This window comes from Saccoglossus kowalevskii, chromosome 9 (assembly GCF_978046115.1).
Source record: "Saccoglossus kowalevskii chromosome 9, keSacKowa6.1, whole genome shotgun sequence".
In the NCBI taxonomy this organism is placed as follows: Eukaryota; Metazoa; Hemichordata; class Enteropneusta; family Harrimaniidae; genus Saccoglossus; species Saccoglossus kowalevskii.
Genome location: NC_140649.1, coordinates 765268 through 791989, shown reverse-complemented (window position 1 = coordinate 791989; position 26722 = coordinate 765268). Strand labels below are relative to the sequence as shown.

General features: G+C 32.3%; 1 protein-coding gene across 2 annotated transcripts in view; it reads right to left on the bottom strand.

Moving 5' to 3' along the window:
* Nucleotides 1-26722, bottom strand: part of LOC144352383 (ATP synthase mitochondrial F1 complex assembly factor 1-like) — a 155615-nt gene that overhangs the window by 123706 nt on the left and 5187 nt on the right. For both annotated transcript variants that reach the window (XM_085503028.1, XM_085503029.1), the window contains exon 2: nt 14265-14349. In XM_085503028.1, the coding sequence (XP_085359154.1) occupies nt 14265-14349 (85 nt within the window). The remainder of the gene's footprint in view (nt 1-14264; nt 14350-26722) is intronic.

Below are 26722 nucleotides of genomic sequence, written 5' to 3'. Positions count from 1 at the left end.
TATGATTATGTCAGTTATATTTGTAGTAACTGTCATTATATGATTATGTCAGTTATATTTGTAGTAACTGCACATTATATGATTATGTCAGTTATATTTGTAGTAACTGCACATTCTATGATTATGCCAGTTTTATTTGTAGTAACTGTCATTATATGATTATGTCAGTTATATTTGTAGTAACTGCACATTATATGATTATGTCAGTTTTATTTGTAGTAACTGCACATTCTATGATTATGTCAGTTTTATTTGTAGTAACTGCACATTCTATGATTATGTCAGTTTTATTTGTAGTAACTGTCATTATATGATTATGTCAGTTATATTTGTAGTAACTGCACATTATATGATTATGCCAGTTTTATTTGTAGTAACTGCACATTCTATGATTATGCCAGTTATATTTGTAGTAACTGCACATTCTATGATTATGTCAGTTATATTTGTAGTAACTGCACATTATATGATTATGTCAGTTATATTTTTAGTAACTGCACATTCTATGATTATGTCAGTTTTATTTGTAGTAATTGTCATTATATGATTATGTCAGTTATATTTGTAGTAACTGCACATTATATGATTATGTCAGTTATATTTGTAGTAACTGCACATTCTATGATTATGTCAGTTATATTTGTAGTAACTGCACATTCTATGATTATGCCAGTTTTATTTGTAGTAACTGTCATTATATGATTATGTCAGTTATATTTGTAGTAACTGTCATTATATGATTATGTCAGTTATATTTGTAGTAACTGTCATTATATGATTATGTCAGTTATATTTGTAGTAACTGCACATTCTATGATTATGCCAGTTATATTTGTAGTAACTGTCATTATATGATTATGTCAGTTATATTTGTAGTAACTGCACATTCTATGATTATGTCAGTTATATTTGTAGTAACTGCACATTCTATGATTATGCCAGTTATATTTGTAGTAACTGTCATTATATGATTATGCCAGTTTTATTTGTAGTAACTGTCATTATATGATTATGTCAGTTATATTTGTAGTAACTGCACATTATATGATTATGTCAGTTATATTTGTAGTAACTGTCATTATATGATTATGTCAGTTATATTTGTAGTAACTGCACATTATATGATTATGTCAGTTTTATTTGTAGTAACTGTCATTATATGATTATGTCAGTTATATTTGTAGTAACTGCACATTATATGATTATGTCAGTTTTATTTGTAGTAACTGTCATTATATGATTATGTCAGTTATATTTGTAGTAACTGCACATTATATGATTATGTCAGTTATATTTGTAGTAACTGTCATTATATGATTATGCCAGTTATATTTGTAGTAACTGCACATTATATGATTATGTCAGTTATATTTGTAGTAACTGTCATTATATGATTATGTCAGTTATATTTGTAGTAACTGCACATTATATGATTATGTCAGTTTTATTTGTAGTAACTGTCATTATATGATTATGTCAGTTATATTTGTAGTAACTGCACATTATATGATTATGTCAGTTATATTTGTAGTAACTGCACATTCTATGATTATGCCAGTTTTATTTGTAGTAACTGCACATTCTATGATTATGTCAGTTATATTTGTAGTAACTGCACATTCTATGATTATGTCAGTTATATTTGTAGTAATTGCACATTATATGATTATGTCAGTTATATTTGTAGTAACTGCACATTCTATGATTATGTCAGTTATATTTGTAGTAACTGCACATTATATGATTATGTCAGTTATATTTGTAGTAACTGTCATTATATGATTATGTCAGTTATATTCGTAGTAACTGCACATTATATGATTATGTCAGTTATATTTGTAGTAACTGCACATTATATGATTATGTCAGTTTTATTTGTAGTAACTGCACATTATATGATTATGTCAGTTATATTTGTAGTAACTGCACATTATATGATTATGTCAGTTATATTTGTAGTAACTGCACATTCTATGATTATGCCAGTTTTATTTGTAGTAACTGTCATTATATGATTATGTCAGTTATATTTGTAGTAACTGCACATTCTATGATTATGTCAGTTTTATTTGTAGTAACTGCACATTCTATGATCATGTCAGTTTTATTTGTAGTAACTGTCATTATATGATTATGTCAGTTATATTTGTAGTAACTGCACATTCTATGATTATGTCAGTTATATTTTTAGTAACTGCACATTCTATGATTATGTCAGTTATATTTGTAGTAACTGCACATTATATGATTATGTCAGTTTTATTTGTAGTAACTGCACATTCTATGATTATGCCAGTTTTATTTGTAGTAACTGTCATTATATGATTATGTCAGTTATATTTGTAGTAACTGTCATTATATGATTATGTCAGTTATATTTGTAGTAACTGCACATTCTATGATTATGTCAGTTATATTTGTAGTAACTGCACATTCTATGATTATGCCAGTTTTATTTGTAGTAACTGCACATTCTATGATTATGTCAGTTATATTTGTAGTAACTGCACATTATATGATTATGTCAGTTATATTTGTAGTAACTGTCATTATATGATTATGTCAGTTATATTTGTAGTAACTGCACATTATATGATTATGTCAGTTATATTTGTAGTAACTGCACATTCTATGATTATGCCAGTTTTATTTGTAGTAACTGCACATTCTATGATTATGTCAGTTATATTTGTAGTAACTGCACATTCTATGATTATGCCAGTTTTATTTGTGGTAACTGCACATTATATGATTATGTCAGTTATATTTTTAGTAACTGCACATTCTATGATTATGTCAGTTTTATTTGTAGTAACTGTCATTATATGATTATGTCAGTTATATTTGTAGTAACTGCACATTATATGATTATGTCAGTTATATTTGTAGTAACTGCACATTCTATGATTATGTCAGTTATATTTGTAGTAACTGCACATTCTATGATTATGCCAGTTTTATTTGTAGTAACTGTCATTATATGATTATGTCAGTTATATTTGTAGTAACTGTCATTATATGATTATGTCAGTTATATTTGTAGTAACTGCACATTCTATGAATATGTCAGTTTTATTTGTAGTAACTGTCATTATATGATTATGTCAGTTATATTTGTAGTAACTGCACATTATATGATTATGTCAGTTATATTTGTAGTAACTGTCATTATATGATTATGTCAGTTATATTTGTAGTAACTGCACATTATATGATTATGTCAGTTTTATTTGTAGTAACTGTCATTATATGATTATGTCAGTTATATTTGTAGTAACTGCACATTATATGATTATGTCAGTTATATTTGTAGTAACTGCACATTCTATGATTATGCCAGTTTTATTTGTAGTAACTGCACATTCTATGATTATGCCAGTTATATTTGTAGTAACTGCACATTCTATGATTATGTCAGTTATATTTGTAGTAACTGCACATTCTATGATTATGTCAGTTATATTTGTAGTAACTGCACATTATATGATTATGTCAGTTATATTTGTAGTAACTGCACATTCTATGATTATGTCAGTTATATTTGTAGTAACTGCACATTATATGATTATGTCAGTTATATTTGTAGTAACTGTCATTATATGATTATGTCAGTTATATTTGTAGTAACTGCACATTCTATGATTATGTCAGTTATATTTGTAGTAACTGCACATTCTATGATTATGCCAGTTTTATTTGTAGTAACTGTCATTATATGATTATGTCAGTTATATTTGTAGTAACTGCACATTATATGATTATGTCAGTTATATTTGTAGTAACTGTCATTATATGATTATGTCAGTTATATTTGTAGTAACTGCACATTATATGATTATGTCAGTTATATTTGTAGTAACTGCACATTCTATGATTATGCCAGTTTTATTTGTAGTAACTGTCATTATATGATTATGTCAGTTATATTTGTAGTAACTGCACATTATATGATTATGTCAGTTTTATTTGTAGTAACTGCACATTCTATGATTATGTCAGTTTTATTTGTAGTAACTGTCATTATATGATTATGTCAGTTATATTTGTAGTAACTGCACATTATATGATTATGCCAGTTTTATTTGTAGTAACTGCACATTCTATGATTATGCCAGTTATATTTGTAGTAACTGCACATTCTATGATTATGTCAGTTATATTTGTAGTAACTGCACATTATATGATTATGTCAGTTATATTTTTAGTAACTGCACATTCTATGATTATGTCAGTTTTATTTGTAGTAACTGTCATTATATGATTATGTCAGTTATATTTGTAGTAACTGCACATTATATGATTATGTCAGTTATATTTGTAGTAACTGCACATTCTATGATTATGTCAGTTATATTTGTAGTAACTGCACATTCTATGATTATGCCAGTTTTATTTGTAGTACTGTCATTATATGATTATGTCAGTTATATTTGTAGTAACTGTCATTATATGATTATGTCAGTTATATTTGTAGTAACTGCACATTCTATGATTATGCCAGTTATATTTGTAGTAACTGTCATTATATGATTATGTCAGTTATATTTGTAGTAACTGCACATTCTATGATTATGTCAGTTATATTTGTAGTAACTGCACATTCTATGATTATGCCAGTTATATTTGTAGTAACTGTCATTATATGATTATGCCAGTTTTATTTGTAGTAACTGTCATTATATGATTATGTCAGTTATATTTGTAGTAACTGCACATTATATGATTATGTCAGTTATATTTGTAGTAACTGTCATTATATGATTATGTCAGTTATATTTGTAGTAACTGCACATTATATGATTATGTCAGTTTTATTTGTAGTAACTGTCATTATATGATTATGTCAGTTATATTTGTAGTAACTGCACATTATATGATTATGTCAGTTTTATTTGTAGTAACTGTCATTATATGATTATGTCAGTTATATTTGTAGTAACTGCACATTATATGATTATGTCAGTTATATTTGTAGTAACTGTCATTATATGATTATGCCAGTTATATTTGTAGTAACTGCACATTATATGATTATGTCAGTTATATTTGTAGTAACTGTCATTATATGATTATGTCAGTTATATTTGTAGTAACTGCACATTATATGATTATGTCAGTTTTATTTGTAGTAACTGTCATTATATGATTATGTCAGTTATATTTGTAGTAACTGCACATTATATGATTATGTCAGTTATATTTGTAGTAACTGCACATTCTATGATTATGCCAGTTTTATTTGTAGTAACTGCACATTCTATGATTATGTCAGTTATATTTGTAGTAACTGCACATTCTATGATTATGTCAGTTATATTTGTAGTAACTGCACATTATATGATTATGTCAGTTATATTTGTAGTAACTGCACATTCTATGATTATGTCAGTTATATTTGTAGTAACTGCACATTATATGATTATGTCAGTTATATTTGTAGTAACTGTCATTATATGATTATGTCAGTTATATTTGTAGTAACTGCACATTATATGATTATGTCAGTTATATTTGTAGTAACTGCACATTATATGATTATGTCAGTTTTATTTGTAGTAACTGCACATTATATGATTATGTCAGTTATATTTGTAGTAACTGCACATTATATGATTATGTCAGTTATATTTGTAGTAACTGCACATTCTATGATTATGCCAGTTTTATTTGTAGTAACTGTCATTATATGATTATGTCAGTTATATTTGTAGTAACTGCACATTCTATGATTATGTCAGTTTTATTTGTAGTAACTGCACATTCTATGATTATGTCAGTTTTATTTGTAGTAACTGTCATTATATGATTATGTCAGTTATATTTGTAGTAACTGCACATTCTATGATTATGTCAGTTATATTTTTAGTAACTGCACATTCTATGATTATGTCAGTTATATTTGTAGTAACTGCACATTATATGATTATGTCAGTTTTATTTGTAGTAACTGCACATTCTATGATTATGCCAGTTTTATTTGTAGTAACTGTCATTATATGATTATGTCAGTTATATTTGTAGTAACTGTCATTATATGATTATGTCAGTTATATTTGTAGTAACTGCACATTCTATGATTATGTCAGTTATATTTGTAGTAACTGCACATTCTATGATTATGCCAGTTTTATTTGTAGTAACTGCACATTCTATGATTATGTCAGTTATATTTGTAGTAACTGCACATTATATGATTATGTCAGTTATATTTGTAGTAACTGCACATTATATGATTATGTCAGTTATATTTGTAGTAACTGCACATTCTATGATTATGTCAGTTATATTTGTAGTAACTGCACATTATATGATTATGTCAGTTATATTTGTAGTAACTGCACATTATATGATTATGTCAGTTATATTTGTAGTAACTGTCATTATATGATTATGTCAGTTATATTTGTAGTAACTGCACATTCTATGATTATGCCAGTTTTATTTGTAGTAACTGCACATTCTATGATTATGTCAGTTTTATTTGTAGTAACTGCACATTCTATGATTATGCCAGTTTTATTTGTAGTAACTGCACATTCTATGATTATGTCAGTTTTATTTGTAGTAACTGCACATTATATGATTATGTCAGTTATATTTGTAGTAACTGCACATTCTATGATTATGCCAGTTTTATTTGTAGTAACTGCACATTATATGATTATGCCAGTTATATTTGTAGTAACTGTCATTATATGATTATGTCAGTTATATTTGTAGTAACTGCACATTCTATGATTATGCCAGTTTTATTTGTAGTAACTGCACATTCTATGATTATGTCAGTTATATTTGTAGTAACTGCACATTCTATGATTATGCCAGTTTTATTTGTAGTAACTGCACATTCTATGATTATGTCAGTTTTATTTGTAGTAACTGCACATTATATGATTATGTCAGTTATATTTGTAGTAACTGCACATTCTATGATTATGCCAGTTTTATTTGTAGTAACTGCACATTATATGATTATGCCAGTTATATTTGTAGTAACTGTCATTATATGATTATGTCAGTTATATTTGTAGTAACTGTCATTATATGATTATGTCAGTTATATTTGTAGTAACTGCACATTCTATGATTATGCCAGTTTTATTTGTAGTAACTGCACATTCTATGATTATGTCAGTTTTATTTGTAGTAACTGCACATTATATGATTATGTCAGTTATATTTGTAGTAACTGCACATTCTATGATTATGCCAGTTTTATTTGTAGTAACTGCACATTATATGATTATGCCAGTTATATTTGTAGTAACTGTCATTATATGATTATGTCAGTTATATTTGTAGTAACTGTCATTATATGATTATGTCAGTTATATTTGTAGTAACTGCACATTCTATGATTATGCCAGTTTTATTTGTAGTAACTGCACATTCTATGATTATGTCAGTTATATTTGTAGTAACTGCACATTCTATGATTATGCCAGTTTTATTTGTAGTAACTGCACATTCTATGATTATGTCAGTTTTATTTGTAGTAACTGCACATTATATGATTATGTCAGTTATATTTGTAGTAACTGCACATTCTATGATTATGCCAGTTTTATTTGTAGTAACTGCACATTATATGATTATGCCAGTTATATTTGTAGTAACTGTCATTATATGATTATGTCAGTTATATTTGTAGTAACTGTCATTATATGATTATGTCAGTTATATTTGTAGTAACTGTCATTATATGATTATGTCAGTTATATTTGTAGTAACTGCACATTATATGATTATGTCAGTTATATTTGTAGTAACTGCACATTATATGATTATGTCAGTTATATTTGTAGTAACTGCACATTCTATGATTATGCCAGTTTTATTTGTAGTAACTGCACATTATATGATTATGTCAGTTATATTTGTAGTAACTGTCATTATATGATTATGTCAGTTATATTTGTAGTAACTGCACATTCTATGATTATGCCAGTTTTATTTGTAGTAACTGCACATTATATGATTATGTCAGTTATATTTGTAGTAACTGTCATTATATGATTATGTCAGTTATATTTGTAGTAACTGCACATTCTATGATTATGTCAGTTATATTTTAATAACTGCACATTCTACATGTATGATTACAACAGTTCTATGCAATGCCATAATTATGTCAGTTCTATTTTCAATAACTGCACATTCTATAATTACATATACATCAGTTCTATTTTAATAAGTGCAATTCTATGATTATGTCAGTTCTATTTTTAGTAACAGCACATTCTATAATTACAACAGTTCTGTGCAATTCTATGATTATGTCAGTTCTATTTTTAGTAACTGCAATTCTATGATTACATGTACATCAGTTCTATTTTAGTAACTGCAATTCTATGATTATGTCAGTTCTATTTGTAGAAACTGCAATTCTATGATTATGTCAGTTCTATTTTTAGTAATCGCACATTCTATGATTTCAACAGTTGTATGCAATTCTATGATTATGTCAGTTCTATTCTTAGTAACTGCAATTCTATGATTACATGTACATCAGTTCTATTTTTAGTATCTGCAATTCTATGATTATGTCAGTTCTATTTTTAGTAACTGCAATTCTAAGATTGTCAGTTCTATTTTTAGTAACTGTACATTCTATGATTTCAACAGTTCTATGCAATTCTATAATTATGTCAGTTCTATTTTAATAAGTGCAATTCTATGATTATGTCAGTTCTATTTTTAGTAACTGCACATTCTACATGTATGATTACAACAGTTCTAGCCAATTCTATGATTATGTCAGTTCTATTTTTAGTAACTGCAATTCTATGATTATGTCAGTTCTATTTTAGTAACTGCAATTCTAAGATTATCAGTTCTATTTTTAGTAACTGCACATTCTATGATTATGTCAGTTTTATTTTTAGTAACTGCACACTCTATGATTACAAAAGTTCTATGCAATTCTTGCAATTCTATAATTATGTCAGTTCTATTCTAATAAGTGCAATTCTATGATTATGTCAGTTCTATTTTTAGTAACTGCACATTCTACATGTATGATTACAACAGTTCTAGCCAATTCTATGATTATGTCAGTTCTATTTTTAGTAACTGCAATTCTATGATTATGTCAGTTCTATTTTAGTAACTGCAATTCTAAGATTGTCAGTTCTATTTTTAGTAACTGCACATTCTATGATTATGTCAGTTTTATTTTTAGTAACTGCACATTCAATGATTACAACAGTTTTATGCAATTCCATAATTATGTCAGTTCTATTTTAATAAGTGCAATTCTATGATTATGTCAGTTCTATTTTAATAAGTGCAATTCTATGATTATGCCAGTTTTATTTTTAGTAACTGCACATTCAATGATTACAACAGTTTTATGCAATTCCATAATTATGTCAGTTCTATTTTAATAAGTGCAATTCTATGATTATGTCAGTTCTATTTTAAAAAGTGCAATTCTATGATTATGCCAGTTTTATTTTTAGTAACTGCAATTATATGATTGTCAGTTCTATTTTAATAAGTGCAATTCTATGATTATGCCAGTTTTATTTTTAGTAACTGCACATTCAATGATTACAACAGTTTTATGCAATTCCATAATTATGTCAGTTCTATTTTAATAAGTGCAATTCTATAATTATGTCAGTTCTATTTTAATAAGTGCAATTCTATGATAATGTCAGTTTTATTTTTAGTAACTGCACATTCTATGATTACAACAGTTTTATGCAATTCCATAATTATGTCAGTTCTATTTTAATAAGTGCAATTCTATGATTATGCCAGTTCTGTTTTAATAAGTGCAATTCTATGATTATGTCAGTTCTATTTTAATAAGTGCAATTCTATGATAATGCCAGTTCTGTTTTAATAAGTGCAATTCTATGATTATGCCAGTTTTATTTTTAGTAACTGCACACTCTATGATTATGTCAGTTTTATTTTTAGTAACTGCACATTCTATGATTACAACAGTTTTATGCAATTCCATAATTATGTCAGTTCTATTTTAATAAGTGCAATTCTATAATTATGTCAGTTCTGTTTTAATAAGTGCAATTCTATGATTATGCCAGTTTTATTTTTAGTAACTGCACACTCTATGATTATGTCAGTTTTATTTTTAGTAACTGCACATTCAATGATTACAACAGTTTTATGCAATTCCATAATTATGTCAGTTCTATTTTAATAAGTGCAATTCTATGATTATGTCAGTTCTATTTTAATAAGTGCAATTCTATGATTATGTCAGTTTTATTTTTAGTAACTGCAATTATATGATTGTCAGTTCTATTTTAATAAGTGCAATTCTATGATTATGCCAGTTTTATTTTTAGTAACTGCACATTCAATGATTACAACAGTTTTATGCAATTCCATAATTATGTCAGTTCTATTTTAATAAGTGCAATTCTATAATTATGTCAGTTCTATTTTAATAAGTGCAATTCTATGATTATGTCAGTTCTATTTTAATAAGTGCAATTCCATAATTATGTCAGTTCTATTTTAATAAGTGCAATTCTATGATTATGCCAGTTTTATTTTTAGTAACTGCACATTCAATGATTACAACAGTTTTATGCAATTCCATAATTATGTCAGTTCTATTTTAATAAGTGCAATTCTATGATAATGTCAGTTCTGTTTTAATAAGTGCAATTCTATGATTATGCCAGTTTTATTTTTAGTAACTGCACATTCTATGATTACAAAAGTTCTATGCAATTCTTGCAATTCTATAATTATGTCAGTTCTATTCTAATAAGTGCAATTCCATGATTATGTCAGTTCTACTTTTAGTAACTGCAATTCTATGATTATGTCAGTTCTATTTTTAGTAACTGCAATTCTATGATTATGTCAGTTCTATTTTAGTAACTGCAATTCTAAGATTGTCAGTTCTATTTTTAGTAACTGCACATTCTATGATTATGTCAGTTTTATTTTTAGTAACTGCACATTCAATGATTACAACAGTTTTATGCAATTCCATAATTATGTCAGTTCTATTTTAATAAGTGCAATCCTATGATTATGTCAGTTCTATTTTAATAACTGCAATTCTATGATTATGCCAGTTTTATTTTTAGTAACTGCACATTCTATGATTACAACAGTTTTATGCAATTCCATAATTATGTCAGTTCTATTTTAATACATGTAAGTGCAATTTTATGATCATGTCAGTTCTATTTTTAGTAACTGCACATTCTATGATTACAACAGTTCGATGCCATCCTATAATTATGTCAGTTCTATTTTAATAAGTACAATTCTATGATTATGTCAGTTTTATTTTTAGTAACTGCAATTCTATGATTATGTCAGTTCTATTTTTAGTAACTGCACATTCTATGATTACAACAGTTCGATGCCATCCTATAATTATGTCAATTCTATTTTAATAAGTGCAATTCTATGATTGTCAGTTCTATTTTTAGTAACTGCAGATTCTATGATTATGTCAGTTCTATTTTTAGTAACTGCAGATTCTATGATTATGTCAGTTCTATTTTTAGTAACTGCAGATTCTATGATTATGTCAGTTCTATTTTTAGTAACTGCAATTCTATGATTGTCAGTTCTATTTTTAGTAACTGCAATTCTATGATTATGTCAGTTCTATTTTTAGTAACTGCAATTCTATGATTGTCAGTTCTATTTTAATAAGTGCAATTCTATGATAATGTCAGTTCTATATTTTAGTAACTGCACATTCTATGATTACAATAGTTCTATGCAATTCCATAATTATGTCAGTTCTATTTTAATAAGTGCAATCCTAAGATTATGTCAATTCTATTTTAATAAGTGCAATTCTATGATTATGCCAGTTTTATTTTTAGTAACTGCACATTCTATGATTATGTCAGTTCTATTTTTAGTAACTGCACATTCTATTACAACAGTTTTATGCAATTCTATGATTATGTCAGTTCTATTTTTTAGTAACTGCACATTCTATGATTACAACAGTTTTATGCAATTCTATGATTATGTCAGTTCTATTTTTAGTAACTGCACATTCTATGATTACAACAGTTTTATGCAATTCCATAATTATGTCAGTTCTATTTTAATAAGTGCAATCCTATGATTATGTCAATTCTATTTTAATAAGTGCAATTCTATGATTATGCCAGTTTTATATTTAGTAACTGCACATTCTATGATTACAACAGTTTTATGCAATTCCATAATTATGTCAGTTCTATTTTAATAAGTGCAATTCTATGATTATGCCAGTTTTATTTTAGTAACTGCACATTCAATGATTACAACAGTTTTATGCAATTCCATAATTATGTCAGTTCTATTTTAATAAGTGCAATCCTATGATTATGTCAATTCTATTTTAATAAGTGCAATTCTATGATTATGCCAGTTTTATATTTAGTAACTGCACATTCTATGATTACAACAGTTTTATGCAATTCCATAATTATGTCAGTTCTATTTTAATAAGTGCAATCCTATGATTATGTCAGTTCTATTTTAATAAGTGCAATTCCATGATTATGCCAGTTTTATTTTTAGTAACTGCACACTCTATGATTACAAAAGTTCTATGCAATTCTTGCAATTCTATAATTATGTCAGTTCTATTCTAATAAGTGCAATTCTATGATTATGTCAGTTCTACTTTTAGTAACTGCAATTCTATGATTATGTCAGTTCTATTTTTAGTAACTGCACATTCTACATGTATGATTACAACAGTTCTAGCCAATTCTATGATTATGTCAGTTCTATTTTTAGTAACTGCACATGATTTCAACAGTTCTATGCAATTCTATAATTATGTCAGTTCTATTTTAATAAGTGCAATTCTATGATTATGCCAGTTTTATTTTTAGTAACTGCACATTCTATGATTACAACAGTTTTATGCAATTCCATAATTATGTCAGTTCTATTTTAATAAGTACAATTCTATGATTATGTCAGTTTTATTTTTAGTAACTGCAATTCTATGATTGTCAGTTCTATTTTTAGTAACTGCAGATTCTATGATTATGTCAGTTCTATTTTTAGTAACTGCACATTCTATGATTATGTCAGTTCTATTTTTAGTAACTACAGATTCTATGATTATGTCAGTTCTATTTTTAGTAACTGCAATTCTATGATTGTCAGTTCTATTTTTAGTAACTGCAATTCTATGGTTACAACAGTTTTATGCAATTCTATGATTATGTCAGTTCTATTTTTAGTAACTGCAATTCTATGATTGTCAGTTCTATTTTTAGTAACTGCAATTCTATGATTATGTCAGTTCTATTTTTAGTAACTGCAATTATATGATTGTCAGTTCTATTTTTAGTAACTGCACATGATTTCAACAGTTCTATGCAATTCTATAATTATGTCAGTTCTATTTTAATAAGTGCAATTCTATGATTATGCCAGTTTTATTTTTAGTAACTGCACATTCAATGATTACAACAGTTTTATGCAATTCCATAATTATGTCAGTTCTATTTTAATTAATAAGTGCAATTCTATGATTATGTCAGTTCTATTTTTAGTAACTACAATTCTATGATTATGTCAGTTCTATTTTTAGTAACTGCAATTCTATGATTATGTCAGTTCTATTTTTAGCAACTGCAATTCTATGATTATGTCAGTTTTATTTTTAGTAACTGTAATTCTATGATTATGTAAGTTCTTTAATTTAGTAACTGCACATTCTGTGATTATGTAAGTCTATCTTAGTAACTACAATTATATGATTATGTCAAAAAATACTAGCCAGATTTGAAAATAGCGGGAAAACAACACTGTTACTTGTTCATTTTTGTTTGTTTATACTCATGATGAGCACAATACAAGTTTACTACACCTATTTAATTGACAGATCTGAGGGAGCACATAACAAACATATTGTTCTTATTATCAGAACAAGTGTTTTACTTCAGCCAAACTCTACCTCATATCTTAAGTATTGCACATGCTAGTTACATCAAAATTAAACTTAGTTGACATTTTATAGTGATTGATAAGATTATTAAAGTTGAATATGATCAGATAAAAATTGTCCGAGTTATTGTAACTACAAGAAAAAAACTATTTCAAATGAACTTTAACCAATATCTTGAAAAACATACATAGAACACATACAATATTATAAAAACAGTTTTAGTTATTGTCACCAATGGAAAATGTTTTATGACAGAATCAACAACACAAACAGACAATTTCCCTGATATAAATTGACTTTCAATGTGAAAACATAACTTGCATTTCATTATAAATACAATTGATACATTCATTACCTGTAGTCTTTCAAATTCTTTCTTTTTATTAACATCTGACTTCATTGGCTTCTGCAATAGAGACTGCACTTGTTCTGGATTAGTTCTGTGTTGTAAAGATATTATAATATTCATTAAGTTTTCCTAACCTATATTTCATTTCGTTAGCTTTATTATATTTCTTGACCCACAAAGAATGGTCAATAAAGCATTTCCTACTGCATTATACTAATTAATATTATTGATCTTTATTGCAGGTCAAGCCCATAAACATAACAGAAAAATCTAAAATTGACATATAATTTAAAATTATAAAAAATATTCTTGAAATATAGATGGTATTCTACAAAATATGAGTAGGAAAACTAAAACTCATTTTCCTAAGCATAACTTAAAAATTGGCAATGTAACAAAGAAAATGTCTCTGTAATATTAATATTATTATTGTGAGATATATTACATAACATTTCAATGGTGACATAAGGTATGATGTAAATAGACTTTTCAGAGATATGGCCCTGAAACAGCATTCATTAAACAAAATGGCCACCAGTTGGCCATTTTGAATCTAAACAAGCAGCCTATCGGCTGAGATAGCTCCGCTGTTGGCAATGCACATTTCAATTAAAGAACTGAAGACATCATTAGAAAATGAACAGTATGTATAGTATCAAAGCAATCAGACTTACAGTTTTTAACAAGAAGTCGAAAATATCACTTTTTACCAAAAATTACAAAAATATTCACCAAAATTAGAGAATTAAAGATATCATTACAAAATGAACAAATCTGAGAGAGGTCCACATGTAGTACCTATATATGTAATATCAAAGCAATCGGACTTGCGGTTTTTAACAAGAAGTCGAAAATATCACTTTTTACCAAAAATATTCACCAAAATTAGAGAATTGAAGATATCAACATGAAATGAACAAACCTAAGAGAGGTCTACCCAAGGTACATTGTACATATACACCAAGTATCAAAGCATTCAGGCTTGTAGTTTTCAAGAAGAAGTTGAAAAAGTAAAACATTGACACGGACGACGACGGACGACGACGACGGACAATCACTCATATGATAAGCTCCGCTCGACAAAGTCGACAGCGGAGCTAATTAAATAAAAAAAATGAAATGCATCAAGGACGTTTAATGTTACAAGTACATGTGAATTTTGAACAAATTCAATCCATACACAATCTGGTTCAACATGGTGAAAATGCTTGATTTTGCTGAATTGTTAACATTAAAATGGCCACCGTTTGGGCATTTCATAAAACAAATGCATGTGCTCATGTATGATATGTGTAAGTATGAATGTGATCAGTCAAGGAATGTAAGAGATATGGCTTTGGAATAGCTATTATTAAAACAAAATGGTGCCATGTGGAAATTGTGAATTTGATCTGGAACACCACTCTCCCCCCTACCCCTAAAAAGGATGTGTATTAAGGCCCCATTATGCTCAATAGACATAGACATGTACCATGGAGGTAAAAAAAGAAGGAGTCACAGCCAAGCTTAGATCAAAGGTACCAGGATGGTCGCCATTGTTTGTACATATATCAGGGAGTTTATTTTCCGAACGGATCAAGGAGGACAGTTTCCCCTTAGCGAAGTGAGGATTACCGTGAATTAGCATACTATGAACGCCTTCGGCAGCACTCGGTGACAATTCTGTCAAATTCTTATTAAACAAATATGGCGACGATCGATAACGCGCACGAGTTTGACTACGATGCTGAAACATCTATGTCCTTCAATTCAGAAGACTTAAACGAAATCGAAGAGCATATTACAGACGAAAAATTGTTTTTCCATATGTTGTGAACGAAACGATTGCTCAAAAACAAAAAATGCAGCAAATTTCTTGTTGATGCACTGCCGTAGGAAGTAGGACATACAAGGGATATAAACTTCAAAAAGCGTCATTTCGAACCTCAAAATTCAGTCTCTGGTACAACGCGGTGCGGTTCATGCCATGCACCATTGCAAAGATCATTAAACAAGCTTTATTGTGGACTAAAAAACAGTACTAGCAAAATTTCGAAACATTACAATATTGCTGATTCAAAAATAAAACGAAAAATGTGCTGAAAAACGAAAAATTACATAAACTTAACGAGAAATTCTCTGATTTTCAAAATTCCAACTTTCCCGTTCTCACAAACACAATTCCTCTACGTATAAAAGATCTGCGCATGCTTTATGTCTTTTGACATTTACTTTGACACCGTAAAACAAGACCTTGGAGTGTGTACTGTGCGCAGCAACGCTTGAGAGTAAATGACGCGTCGGCGACGATCCTGGGGTGAAAGGACGATAAGACAAAGGGAATTATGGGATAAAACTTGTCTAAAACAAAAGAAGTTTAGGAGGATTATTTTGGCTGTGACTCCTTCTCTTTTTACCTCCATGCATGTACCAAGTTAATATTTAATTTTAATTTAATATGTCCATGTATGACTGAGATCCAGTTTTGGAATGGCAGAAATGCTTGATTTTGATCTTGAATTGTAGTGGTAACAATAGGTTATGTATTTATGTTTAATACAGTTATAAATGTGTCATCTTTTGTTACGTAACCTTTAGTGGCAGATTAAGCAATGTAATCTTTCCCCTCACTACCAGCTGTATAGCAACCAGCTTGTTTATTGGTATAGACAATTTCAAGCCAATGCCAAGGCAGGAAAAGATTACCGGTGCCAATGCTTGATTGCTTTTAAGCTCAATATGTGATTATCTTAGCTAGCGTGGCTAACACCTTGGCACTATATGTATTGCTGCATTACAGATTGAGGGTATTGGCTAGCTGGCTCGACACGCATGGCAGGCATTGTTTCCCCAACCCACCCTCCCTTTTGTTTATTTTATGCTTGTAGTTTTTATAGATCTAGTTTGTAGTTACAGATTTTGAGCTTTGTAGTTTATAGTTTTTTGAGGTACTTTATTACCTCACAGGGATGTATCCTTCCATATGGGGTTTTTCATATGGTGGCTTCTGCGCATGCGCCAACCAAGCGCCGGTTTATAATTTATTTATTTATTAACACACAACATCCCCCGGAGGGGATGAAAAGGGTTACAAATCAATTAGTAAAAGAAAAATAACTACCTAAAAAGTAAGGGAACAAAAAAGCATTAAAAAAAAAGAAAGATAAATTGGTATACGAGGAATGTGTTACTGGCTTAGTTTATGTAGGTGCTGCTGTCTTGTATTAAAACAGTTTTTTAAATATTGCGCTAAAGGAATTGACATTTTCTCGTTACTTAGTAATGATATGAATTTATTTTCATTACTAAATTTGTCAAAATTTGGTATACATTTATTAGCTACAATGTAAAGTTTTGATCTTATTTCGTTGTAATGAGGACAATTTATGACAAAATGTTGTTCATCTTCAACATGGTGATTGTCGCACATATTGCAGACTCTGTCTTTAAAAGTCCAAACCTATATGCCGACCTGTTTCAATTTTCAGACAGTGGTTGCCAAGTCTAAATTTTGCTAAGGATTTGCGAAGTTCATTGTTTTTCATAATTGTTAAGTATTTTTCTTGTTCAATTTTGGTTTTAAAAAGTTTGTAGGTTCTTAGTTTAATAAATAAATTATCGTCAGCAGTCCCTGACTGCCCAACCTTATTCTCTGTCTATCGCTTCTTTGACTTAGCCTAGTTTTGACAGTCATTTAATGGGTATTTATTTATTATCAATCACTACTGATGAGATCAGTGGGTTGCCCCTTCGACAAGAGGTGGTGGAAATGTCAAAGGTGAATAGTGAAGTCAGAATGGCTGGATTAAAGGCTTACATATGTATCATGTATGTATTATTAAGTTTGAATGTCTGAGATACAGATGTGGACGGACACGCATGGATGCATGAACATTGTATTTTTAAGAGATTACCCCTATTCAACATTATAACATTTCACTGTTGTTACACGTGCCATGATTGGTTGAAACTCTGAACAAGCAGCCTCTCGGCTGAGATAGCTCTGCTGTTAGCAATGCATATTTCTATTAAAGAACTGAAAATATCAGAGAGGTCTATCTGAGGTACCTACATGTATAACATCAAAGCAATCAGACTTGCGTTTTTAACAAGAATTTGAAAATATCACTTTTTACCAAAAATAACAAAAATATTCATCAAAATTAGAGAATTGAAGATATCATCTTGAAATTAACAAATCTGACAGAGGTCCACATGTAGTACCTATATATGTAATATCAAAGCAATTGGACTTGCGGTTTTCAACAAGAAGTCGTAAATATCACTTTTTACCAAAAATGACAAAAATTATATTCACCAAAATTAGAGAATTAAAGATATCATTACAAAATGAACAAATCTGAGAGAGGTCCACATGTAGTACCTATATATGTAATATCAAAGCAATTGGACTTGAGGTTTTTAACAAGAAGTCGAAAATATCACAATGTTGACACAAACAACGACGATGGTATATCACATGGATAATTAAAACCACTGTGCATAACAAATTGACATCACTGCACTGCTGTTGTTGCTTTCAAGGTTTTGTAGGAACTTTAGCTATCTGAAATAGACAGCCAACATGTCAGAATAGATACTCCATGTTTCTTTATATGAAGCAAATATGTATGGGGAAGCCACCATTGAAATGTTTTCTGGCAAATATGGACTGAAAAAAGTTTAACTTTGAATACTATTACAAGTCATTTATATCAGCTGGAAACATGAATCGTGTGTGACGTCTTCTTGAATCCCACTAAACTTGCGTGTGAACTAATAACACGACCTTCACAGTTCTATAGCTATGTCGGTTAAATTTTTAGTAAATCAATAAACTACTCCGGTGTGCTCGCTCATCAGGCATTATGATGAAAGATGAAATGAATGCGGGTAACGCTGGCACAGGGTGATACTCAAATTTGTGTTAATTGTAAGTGGAAACGCTTTGGAAATGGAAATGCAGACGATCGGGGAGAAGATCCCACGAAAGGTTTGACCGCTAGCGGTGTAATGATCAATGAATTAGACTGTTTTCTTATTAATAAAATTGACATTTTACCGACGGACATTTTAGCTAAGCTATGTGTCGATCACTTTGAAGACGATGATATTGATTTCGCGAAGAGAACATTATTTGATCTCTGTTGTAACGATATCACTTCGAGATTTATTAAACGGCAGGGACACAACAAACGGTCTAATAATGTACTTGATATGATAAAGCTCATTCATGAAATTGATGAAGAAAATTTACCTTGTTTTGTGGCAAAGAATTTGACCAAGTTACCTCCATTTGACATAACACATGTGGACGTATCTTTTATGGCAAAGAAGCTGAAATCATTAAGGCGTGAGGTATTGGAACTTAAATCAGAGACAAATAAAGACTTGATGCAGGATTTGAGCTTTATTCGCAAGAAACTTAATCAGTTGAAATCTCGGCTTAGCTCACCAAGGGTGGATGATGTCGAATTGAATCTGCCGTCAGCTATTGAACGCGAAATAGAACCTAATGCCAATGAATTGATAATACGTGAAACAGACTATAATTTAGGTAGGCCTATACCCAGACATGCGATTGGAAAAACACCAACTCAGATGTCTGAGCAAACTGAATCAGTTTCGTATGCTGAGATTGCAAAAACACTCCGACATGACGTAACCAAGAATGTGCCACTTAAGTGGAACAGAGAGACTGAATCAACAGTTGGTGTAACTAAGAATGCAACACCTGTAGTGTCGACTAAAGTCATCAGTAAATCAACAAGCAACTATAACAATGAATTTACTATAGTACAAAGGCGCCAGCAACCAACAGTTGGGACAGCAAAAGTCAATGATGCTCGTACTATCAAGGTAGCTCATTCTAGCCCTCCTTTTAAATTATTTGTCACAAGACTTGCTCCATCTACCACGGAACAGGATATCTGTAGTTACATGTATGTAAATCAGGTGTTTGATATAAAAGTGAAATGTGAAAAACTTGAGACGAAATTTGATACATATGCCTCTTTCCAAGTAAAAACTACGATTTCTCTAGCAAGATGTCTTTTAAGTCCGACGTCATGGCCAAATGGCATTTTAATTCCTAAGTTTTATTAACCGCATCGATATGAGGAATATTAAAATAGCTACTTTTAACTGTCGGGGATGTAAGTCTTCTGTTGATGCCATTCGTGAGTTGTGTGATTCACATGATATAGTCGCTATTCAAAAACACTGGCTAACTAAAAGTGAGCTTACCCTATTGTCGAATATACACAGGGATTTTTATGCTAATGGGGTATCGGCTATGGATGACGAGATTGGTATCGGTGTTGGTAGACCATTTGGTGGCATGACCTTCATGTAGCGTAAGAAACTGGGTAATTTTGTAAAAATCATCGATTCAAAGGACACCAGACTTATGGGGTTAAAACTTCATTCAGAACTTTCTAATTTATTGATTTTATGTGTGTATCTTCCTACTTGCTCCAAAGATAATTATGATGACTATTTGATGTATTTAGCTAAAATCAATGGTATTATTCATGATTTTGATTCTTCAAATGTGATTGTAATTGGAGATTTTAATGCCAGTCCTAAATCTGCATTTGGCCAGGAACTTGAACATTTTTGCTGTGATAATAATTTATTCATATCCGATGTTGATCATTTAGGTACAGGGGATAACAATTTCACGTACTATAGTGAAGCTCATGACACCACTGCGTGGCTGGACCACTGTGTCACTACATACTCAGTGCATAATGCAATTTCTAGTGTTGACATTTTGTTTAATTGTATGTCTTTGGATCATTTGCCACTCAGCGTGGGTATTGAGTTTGCTGGTCTGACTCGCTCTGATCCCGATGATGGAAATATTAACATGTATGATAGGAACGTTCCCAATTGGAGAAAAGCTACAACGCATGAGTTGGAAAACTATCGATTGATTTCTGGACAACTTTCGCGTAATTTAAAATTACCTAAAGAGTCGCTAATGTGTCGGAATCCTAACTGTAGCAATGCAAACCATGGTAAAGAATTGAGTAACTTCTATTCAGACATAGTGCATTCTATGCAACAGGCGGCACAGCAAAGTATACCGGCTATAAAACCTGCGTTCTGTTATGAAATCCCCGGCTGGAATGGAAATGTCCGAGATTATCATCACATTGCTCGGGACGCATTCAAGATGAGGGTGTCAAACGAAAAACCGTAGAGTGGGCCGCTATTGGAACTTATGTGGAAAACTGGAGCAAAATTTAAACTCATGTTGCGGATTTGCAGTAGAAATGAGAACGAGGCAAGGGCCAACGCGATGGCCAACAAACTGTCTTGAGGTGACACAGATAAGTTTTGGAAATTGGTTCAATCAGATACAATTAAATCATGTCCTTCTCCAAGTAATATGGGTGGCTGTAGTGGGCATTTAAACATTGCCAATATGTGGAAGCATCACTACAAAAGGTTGTTGAACTCAGTTTCGGGCTGTAAGCATAAAAATCATGTGACCTCATTATTACAGAATATTGTATTTCACGATGACATAATTGTTACTACACAAGAAATTGTTGAAGCAGTCAATAAATTAGAAAAGGGGAAGGCTGCAGGAAAAGATAATTTGTCCTCGGAGCATTTAATTTTTGGCAATCCGGCTATTTATCCGTTGTTGAGTATGTGTTTTACTGACCTATTTGTTCACGGTGACTTACCTGGTGATTTAATGAGCGCGGTTATTGTACCTATCATAAAAGATAAAGCTAAAGATTTAACATCTACTGATAATTATAGACCCATTGCACTGGTGTCTGTGATTTCTAAAGTGTTTGAATTGTGTATTTTGACAAGACTAGAAATGTATATTGGGACGAATGACTTCCAGTTTGGGTTTAAAAGTCATCATCAACTGACATGTGTATATTTATTCTTAAAGAAATTGTTGATTTTTATAAGAGGCACAACTCTCCTGTTTTATGGATGCCACAAAGGCATTTGACCGAGTAAATCATTGGTCTTTGTTTCATAAGCTTATAAAGAAGCAGGTGCCTTTGTTCATTGTGCGGTGTTTGACCAGGTGGTACCGTAACCAATTAGTTTACGTTCGTTGGGTATCTGGTGTGTCAGAATCTTTCAAGGTCTCCAACGGCGTTCGTCAGGGAAGTTTTCTTTCCCCAAAATTATTTGCGGTATATGTAGACGACTTAAGTGAAAAACTAAGGCTGGCGAGGGTCGGGTGTCACTTAGGAGCACGTATTCTGAACCATCTTTTATAAGCAGACGACAGAGCCTTGATGTGTCCATCTGCTAAAGCTCTACAGACGCTGGTGTCAATTTGTGAGAAATATGGAGTAGAACATGATATTAATTTCACACTATAGTTTCATTATAGTTTCACACTATAAAAACAAAATGTATGGTCTTCCTTCACAGTGCATGGAAACCTAATAGTATCTCCAACGTCTATTTGTATGGTACATCTTTGAACTATGTTATCAAATATCTTGGTTACATTGTGTCATCATCAGGCAGTGATTGTCAAGATATGCAAAGACAGCTAAGGTCAATATATGCAAGGGCAAATATGATTTTGCGTAATTTTGGTCTCTGTTCAGAGTATGTGAAACATACACTTTTTAAAGCGTTTTTAAACAGTATTTATTGTCTTAATATTTGATGTAATTATAGTGGTCGGCAGCTAAACAAAATTAAAGTTGCCTATAATAATGCTATACGATTAGTTTTTAAACTAAGACGTGCCTCAAGTGCTAGTTCTAATTGACTCAATAGAAATATTTTAAATTTTTCATCTCTACAGAGAAAAGCATTGTACAATTTTAATATGCGGCTTTTTCAAAGTAAGAATAGTATAATTTCCGATTGCATTAACTGCGATTCATATTATAAATCAATCTTTTGGCGCCATTACAGACGCCTTTTGTATGTTTTATAAAATGTTTTATTTTAGTATGTTTTCTTTTTTGTGTGTACTTTATGGCCTGTGTACCTGAAATAAAGAAATAATAATAATAATAATTAATGCTTGTGGTGCTTTATTTATATGTCAGACATGAACATGAATATATCCGCAATATAATTTCAATGTTAATTTACAAGTTCAGAGCGATGTCAATGTGATTTCTGCGTAAAAGCGATGGGAAAGCATGATTCAAACAATTTGCTCAAAATGACTGTCAGTCATGGATTTATGCAAATCCATGGTGTTAATCCTGAGTTGTTTGTTCAATCTCTAGGTATGTTTATGTAAATATGGAGTTGATCATGTAAGTGATATCGTGGAGCTAATAAGAAATAATAATAAGTAATAATAAGTAATGGAGCTAATAAGAAAAGATATGCTGTGAGATGTTTCTCTAGTCACTTCAGGGGCGTCGTCCACACAAATTGGTCTAGCTCAAGCGAGTGCGGATAGCACGAGCTGGGGTGTGCATGAGAGGGGAGGGATTGTGCATAAACATTTCAATAACTTCCTTAGTATAAGTGCGCAAAGAAAGACAGACATAATTCCAGAAGACCTACCTACACCTTATGCAATTTTTTTTTCAAATTATGCTAATTTATTCATGAAGTGGCAGCTTCTGTACTCATGAACATTCATTAATTTGTGGGTCAATACATTCTAAATTTAGGCAGAGGGTTCTCTGAACCCGCCTATTCACATAGTTCATACCCACCATAGACTCCGGTCAGTCAAAATGACTATTTTGAACTGTAGGCATTAATCAGCGATTCTGCCAATGACGGAGGGATAGAATCTAGGTCAGGGGAAGCCCCATGACCCCAAGATTCTTTTCCGTTACGTCATGGGCGGCGTCCATACGGCTGGCTAATTACTCTGGTTCCTTTCTCTCCGCCTACGTTCAATTACCCACCATAGACTCCGGTCAGTTTCTGGGGGTAGTAAGCTTTCGAAGTAAAGACCGAAACAGTTCTGCGTGAGGACATAGGCTGCAAAGCGGGACCTGGGAGCTTCCAGGGGAGTGCTGATGGTAGAGAAATCTGTCCGCAAAAAATGACGAGACTGACTTATTGCCTATGCGCAGGGACCCTTGTGGTCATTCGGGCTGGGTCAGCAAACAAAGACTGACCCGCTACAACAGGACCCAACCTGAAGAGACCCTCCTCAATGGATTCGGTGTCTCTTAGGTGGTAGTTGATAAAGACGTTCTGCGTTCTCCAGAAGCCTGCCCTCCGTGTGTGCTCGAGGGGAGGGGGGGGGGCGTCTGACGCTAACGCTAGCACTAGTGAGTTAGCAATCGCACGGACCTCATGCGCTCATACTTGGTGTCTCTCCAAGCTCTGTGTCAAGGCAGTTAAAGTATTATAGACCTCTAATACAGTCGCAGTAAACCTGGTTATGGAAGTTGGGGAGGCCGGCCTATCCTACCTGCCTGGGCCGTAACACAAAGATATGAGTCTGGCACCCCGTTCCAAATCCTTAGGACGGTTTGGTAGCAACTTCGTGCTTGAACCTGGTAGAGAAGCAATTCCTCCTGACCTTCCCGGGTGACAAAATTTGACAGCCGGGGGATGACGATCTGGTGAGGATCGTGTCCTGGGATTTGGTTCTTGGCGAGAAACCCGATTCGTGTTTTTAGCACAACTTGATTGTCCATAACGACGGTACATCATTCGAGAAGGACAATGCCCCCAGCTCTGGCCAATGCCTACCTGAGACGAAGGCCAGTAGGAAGACTATTTTCCACATCAAAAATTTGAGTGGTGCTGATCGAAGAAGCTCAACGGGCGGTCTCCTCAGAGCGGACAACACAGTACACACAGTTGGGCGATTCCTTTGTATGGGGTCGCTGCGTCTGGAAAGCAGTAAATAGTCTCCTAATAATAGGACAATCGGCTAGTCTTGTTCCCGTACGTTCTCAATGGTGGGGGACAAGGCCGACCTGTAGCCAATGATCGTTGCATAGGACAAACCCACTTCGTCAAACAGGTGGACGAAGGAGCCTGCTACCTGGCCAATAGAAGGATGGTATGGATAATTCTCCCTTCCCCTACACCAATCAGTTTTACACGCAACCTAGAAATGTAGGCCGCATTGGTGGAATCCCTGTTCGCCCAGGCCAGGACGTTGGCAGCCTGCTCAGATAAAGCTTTCGTATGTGCAAGACTACTGAGAGCCTCGATGCGTGTAAGTGTTACCCGCTGGGCTTGTTGGTAATGCGCCGTCTGGTTGGGACGGCAGGTCCGGTAAGTCCAGAAGCACTACTGGTGTTTCGACTAGTATTTCCGACAGAAGTGGTAACTAGGCCTTGCTTGGCCAATTGGGTGTGCCCAATGATAATATGCAGGTGTGCACCTGTTGAAGTTTCCCCAGTGCTAAGTGAACTAGCGGGAAGGGAGGAAAGGCGCACACAACTAAGTGGGTCCACAGCACCTAGAGTCGGCAGGAGTGTTACGTACGTCGGGAGCTTGGCATTCCAGGGTGCGGCAAACCGGTCTAACCTTGGACTGCCCCACAGCCGAAACAGCCTGGAAGCTAACCACTGGGGTATCAGCCACTCCGTGTTCTGGAGACAAAGCCCTCACCCCTGGAATGTGGTGTGCGGTTAGCTCCACATTGTATTCCAGGCACCAAATGAGGATTTGCTTTGCTAGGACTGACAATGATGGGGAACGCGTCTCCCCCTCCTTCTTGAAGGAGACCACCGCTGCGTTGCCTGTGCGAGGCAGGACTCTGTGGTCTCGAACTGCTTTCAGTTTGATCCGGTTGATATGGGGTCCGAGATCAAACCCCGCCTATCTAGTTCCCATAGGAGAGCTCAGCGTTGTAACAACAAGCGTTATACCGGGCGGCTGCGTAGTGCGGCCTGGGGAACCACCCTTCAAACCGAGGTCATCATTCCGATCTTCCCCCCAAAATAATATGTCGCCTTTTAGAATTAAAGAATATTCATGAACACAGAAACTGCTACATCTTGAATAAATTAGCATGGCAAGACTCCAGAAGACGTACATGTACTTACACTTTTATGCACATTTTTTTTTTTAATTATGCTAATTTATTCATTACGTAGCAGTTTCTGTGCTCATGAATATTTATTAATTTGTGGGTCAATACATTGTATAAGGGGCGATATATTATTTTGGGGGGAAGAGTTAGAAAGGGGGATTAGCAATCCTTAGGGGGTCAATACAAAAGAAGGGACCCATTTGGAGAGCAGCATTGCTCCTCGTGTCTGTTGTTGCACGTGACCTGCAGCTTTCAACTGTGTTCGTATTTCGACGACTTCGACTGGCTTCCATGTGAGGCAGTTTCTTGTGTTCTGTTTTTCTGACTTGAGTTCTTGATATACAGAAGTTGCTGTTTATGTTTTTTTTTCTTTCATATCTTGTCTTGTAGGAGTGTCCTGTCCGTGATTCGAACTTGCAATCTTTGAGTTCCCAGCACACTGTCTTGTCCACTGTACCACGAGTGTCCTCACACAAATGATAGGATTTAAGTCCTACTTATAGGATCAATG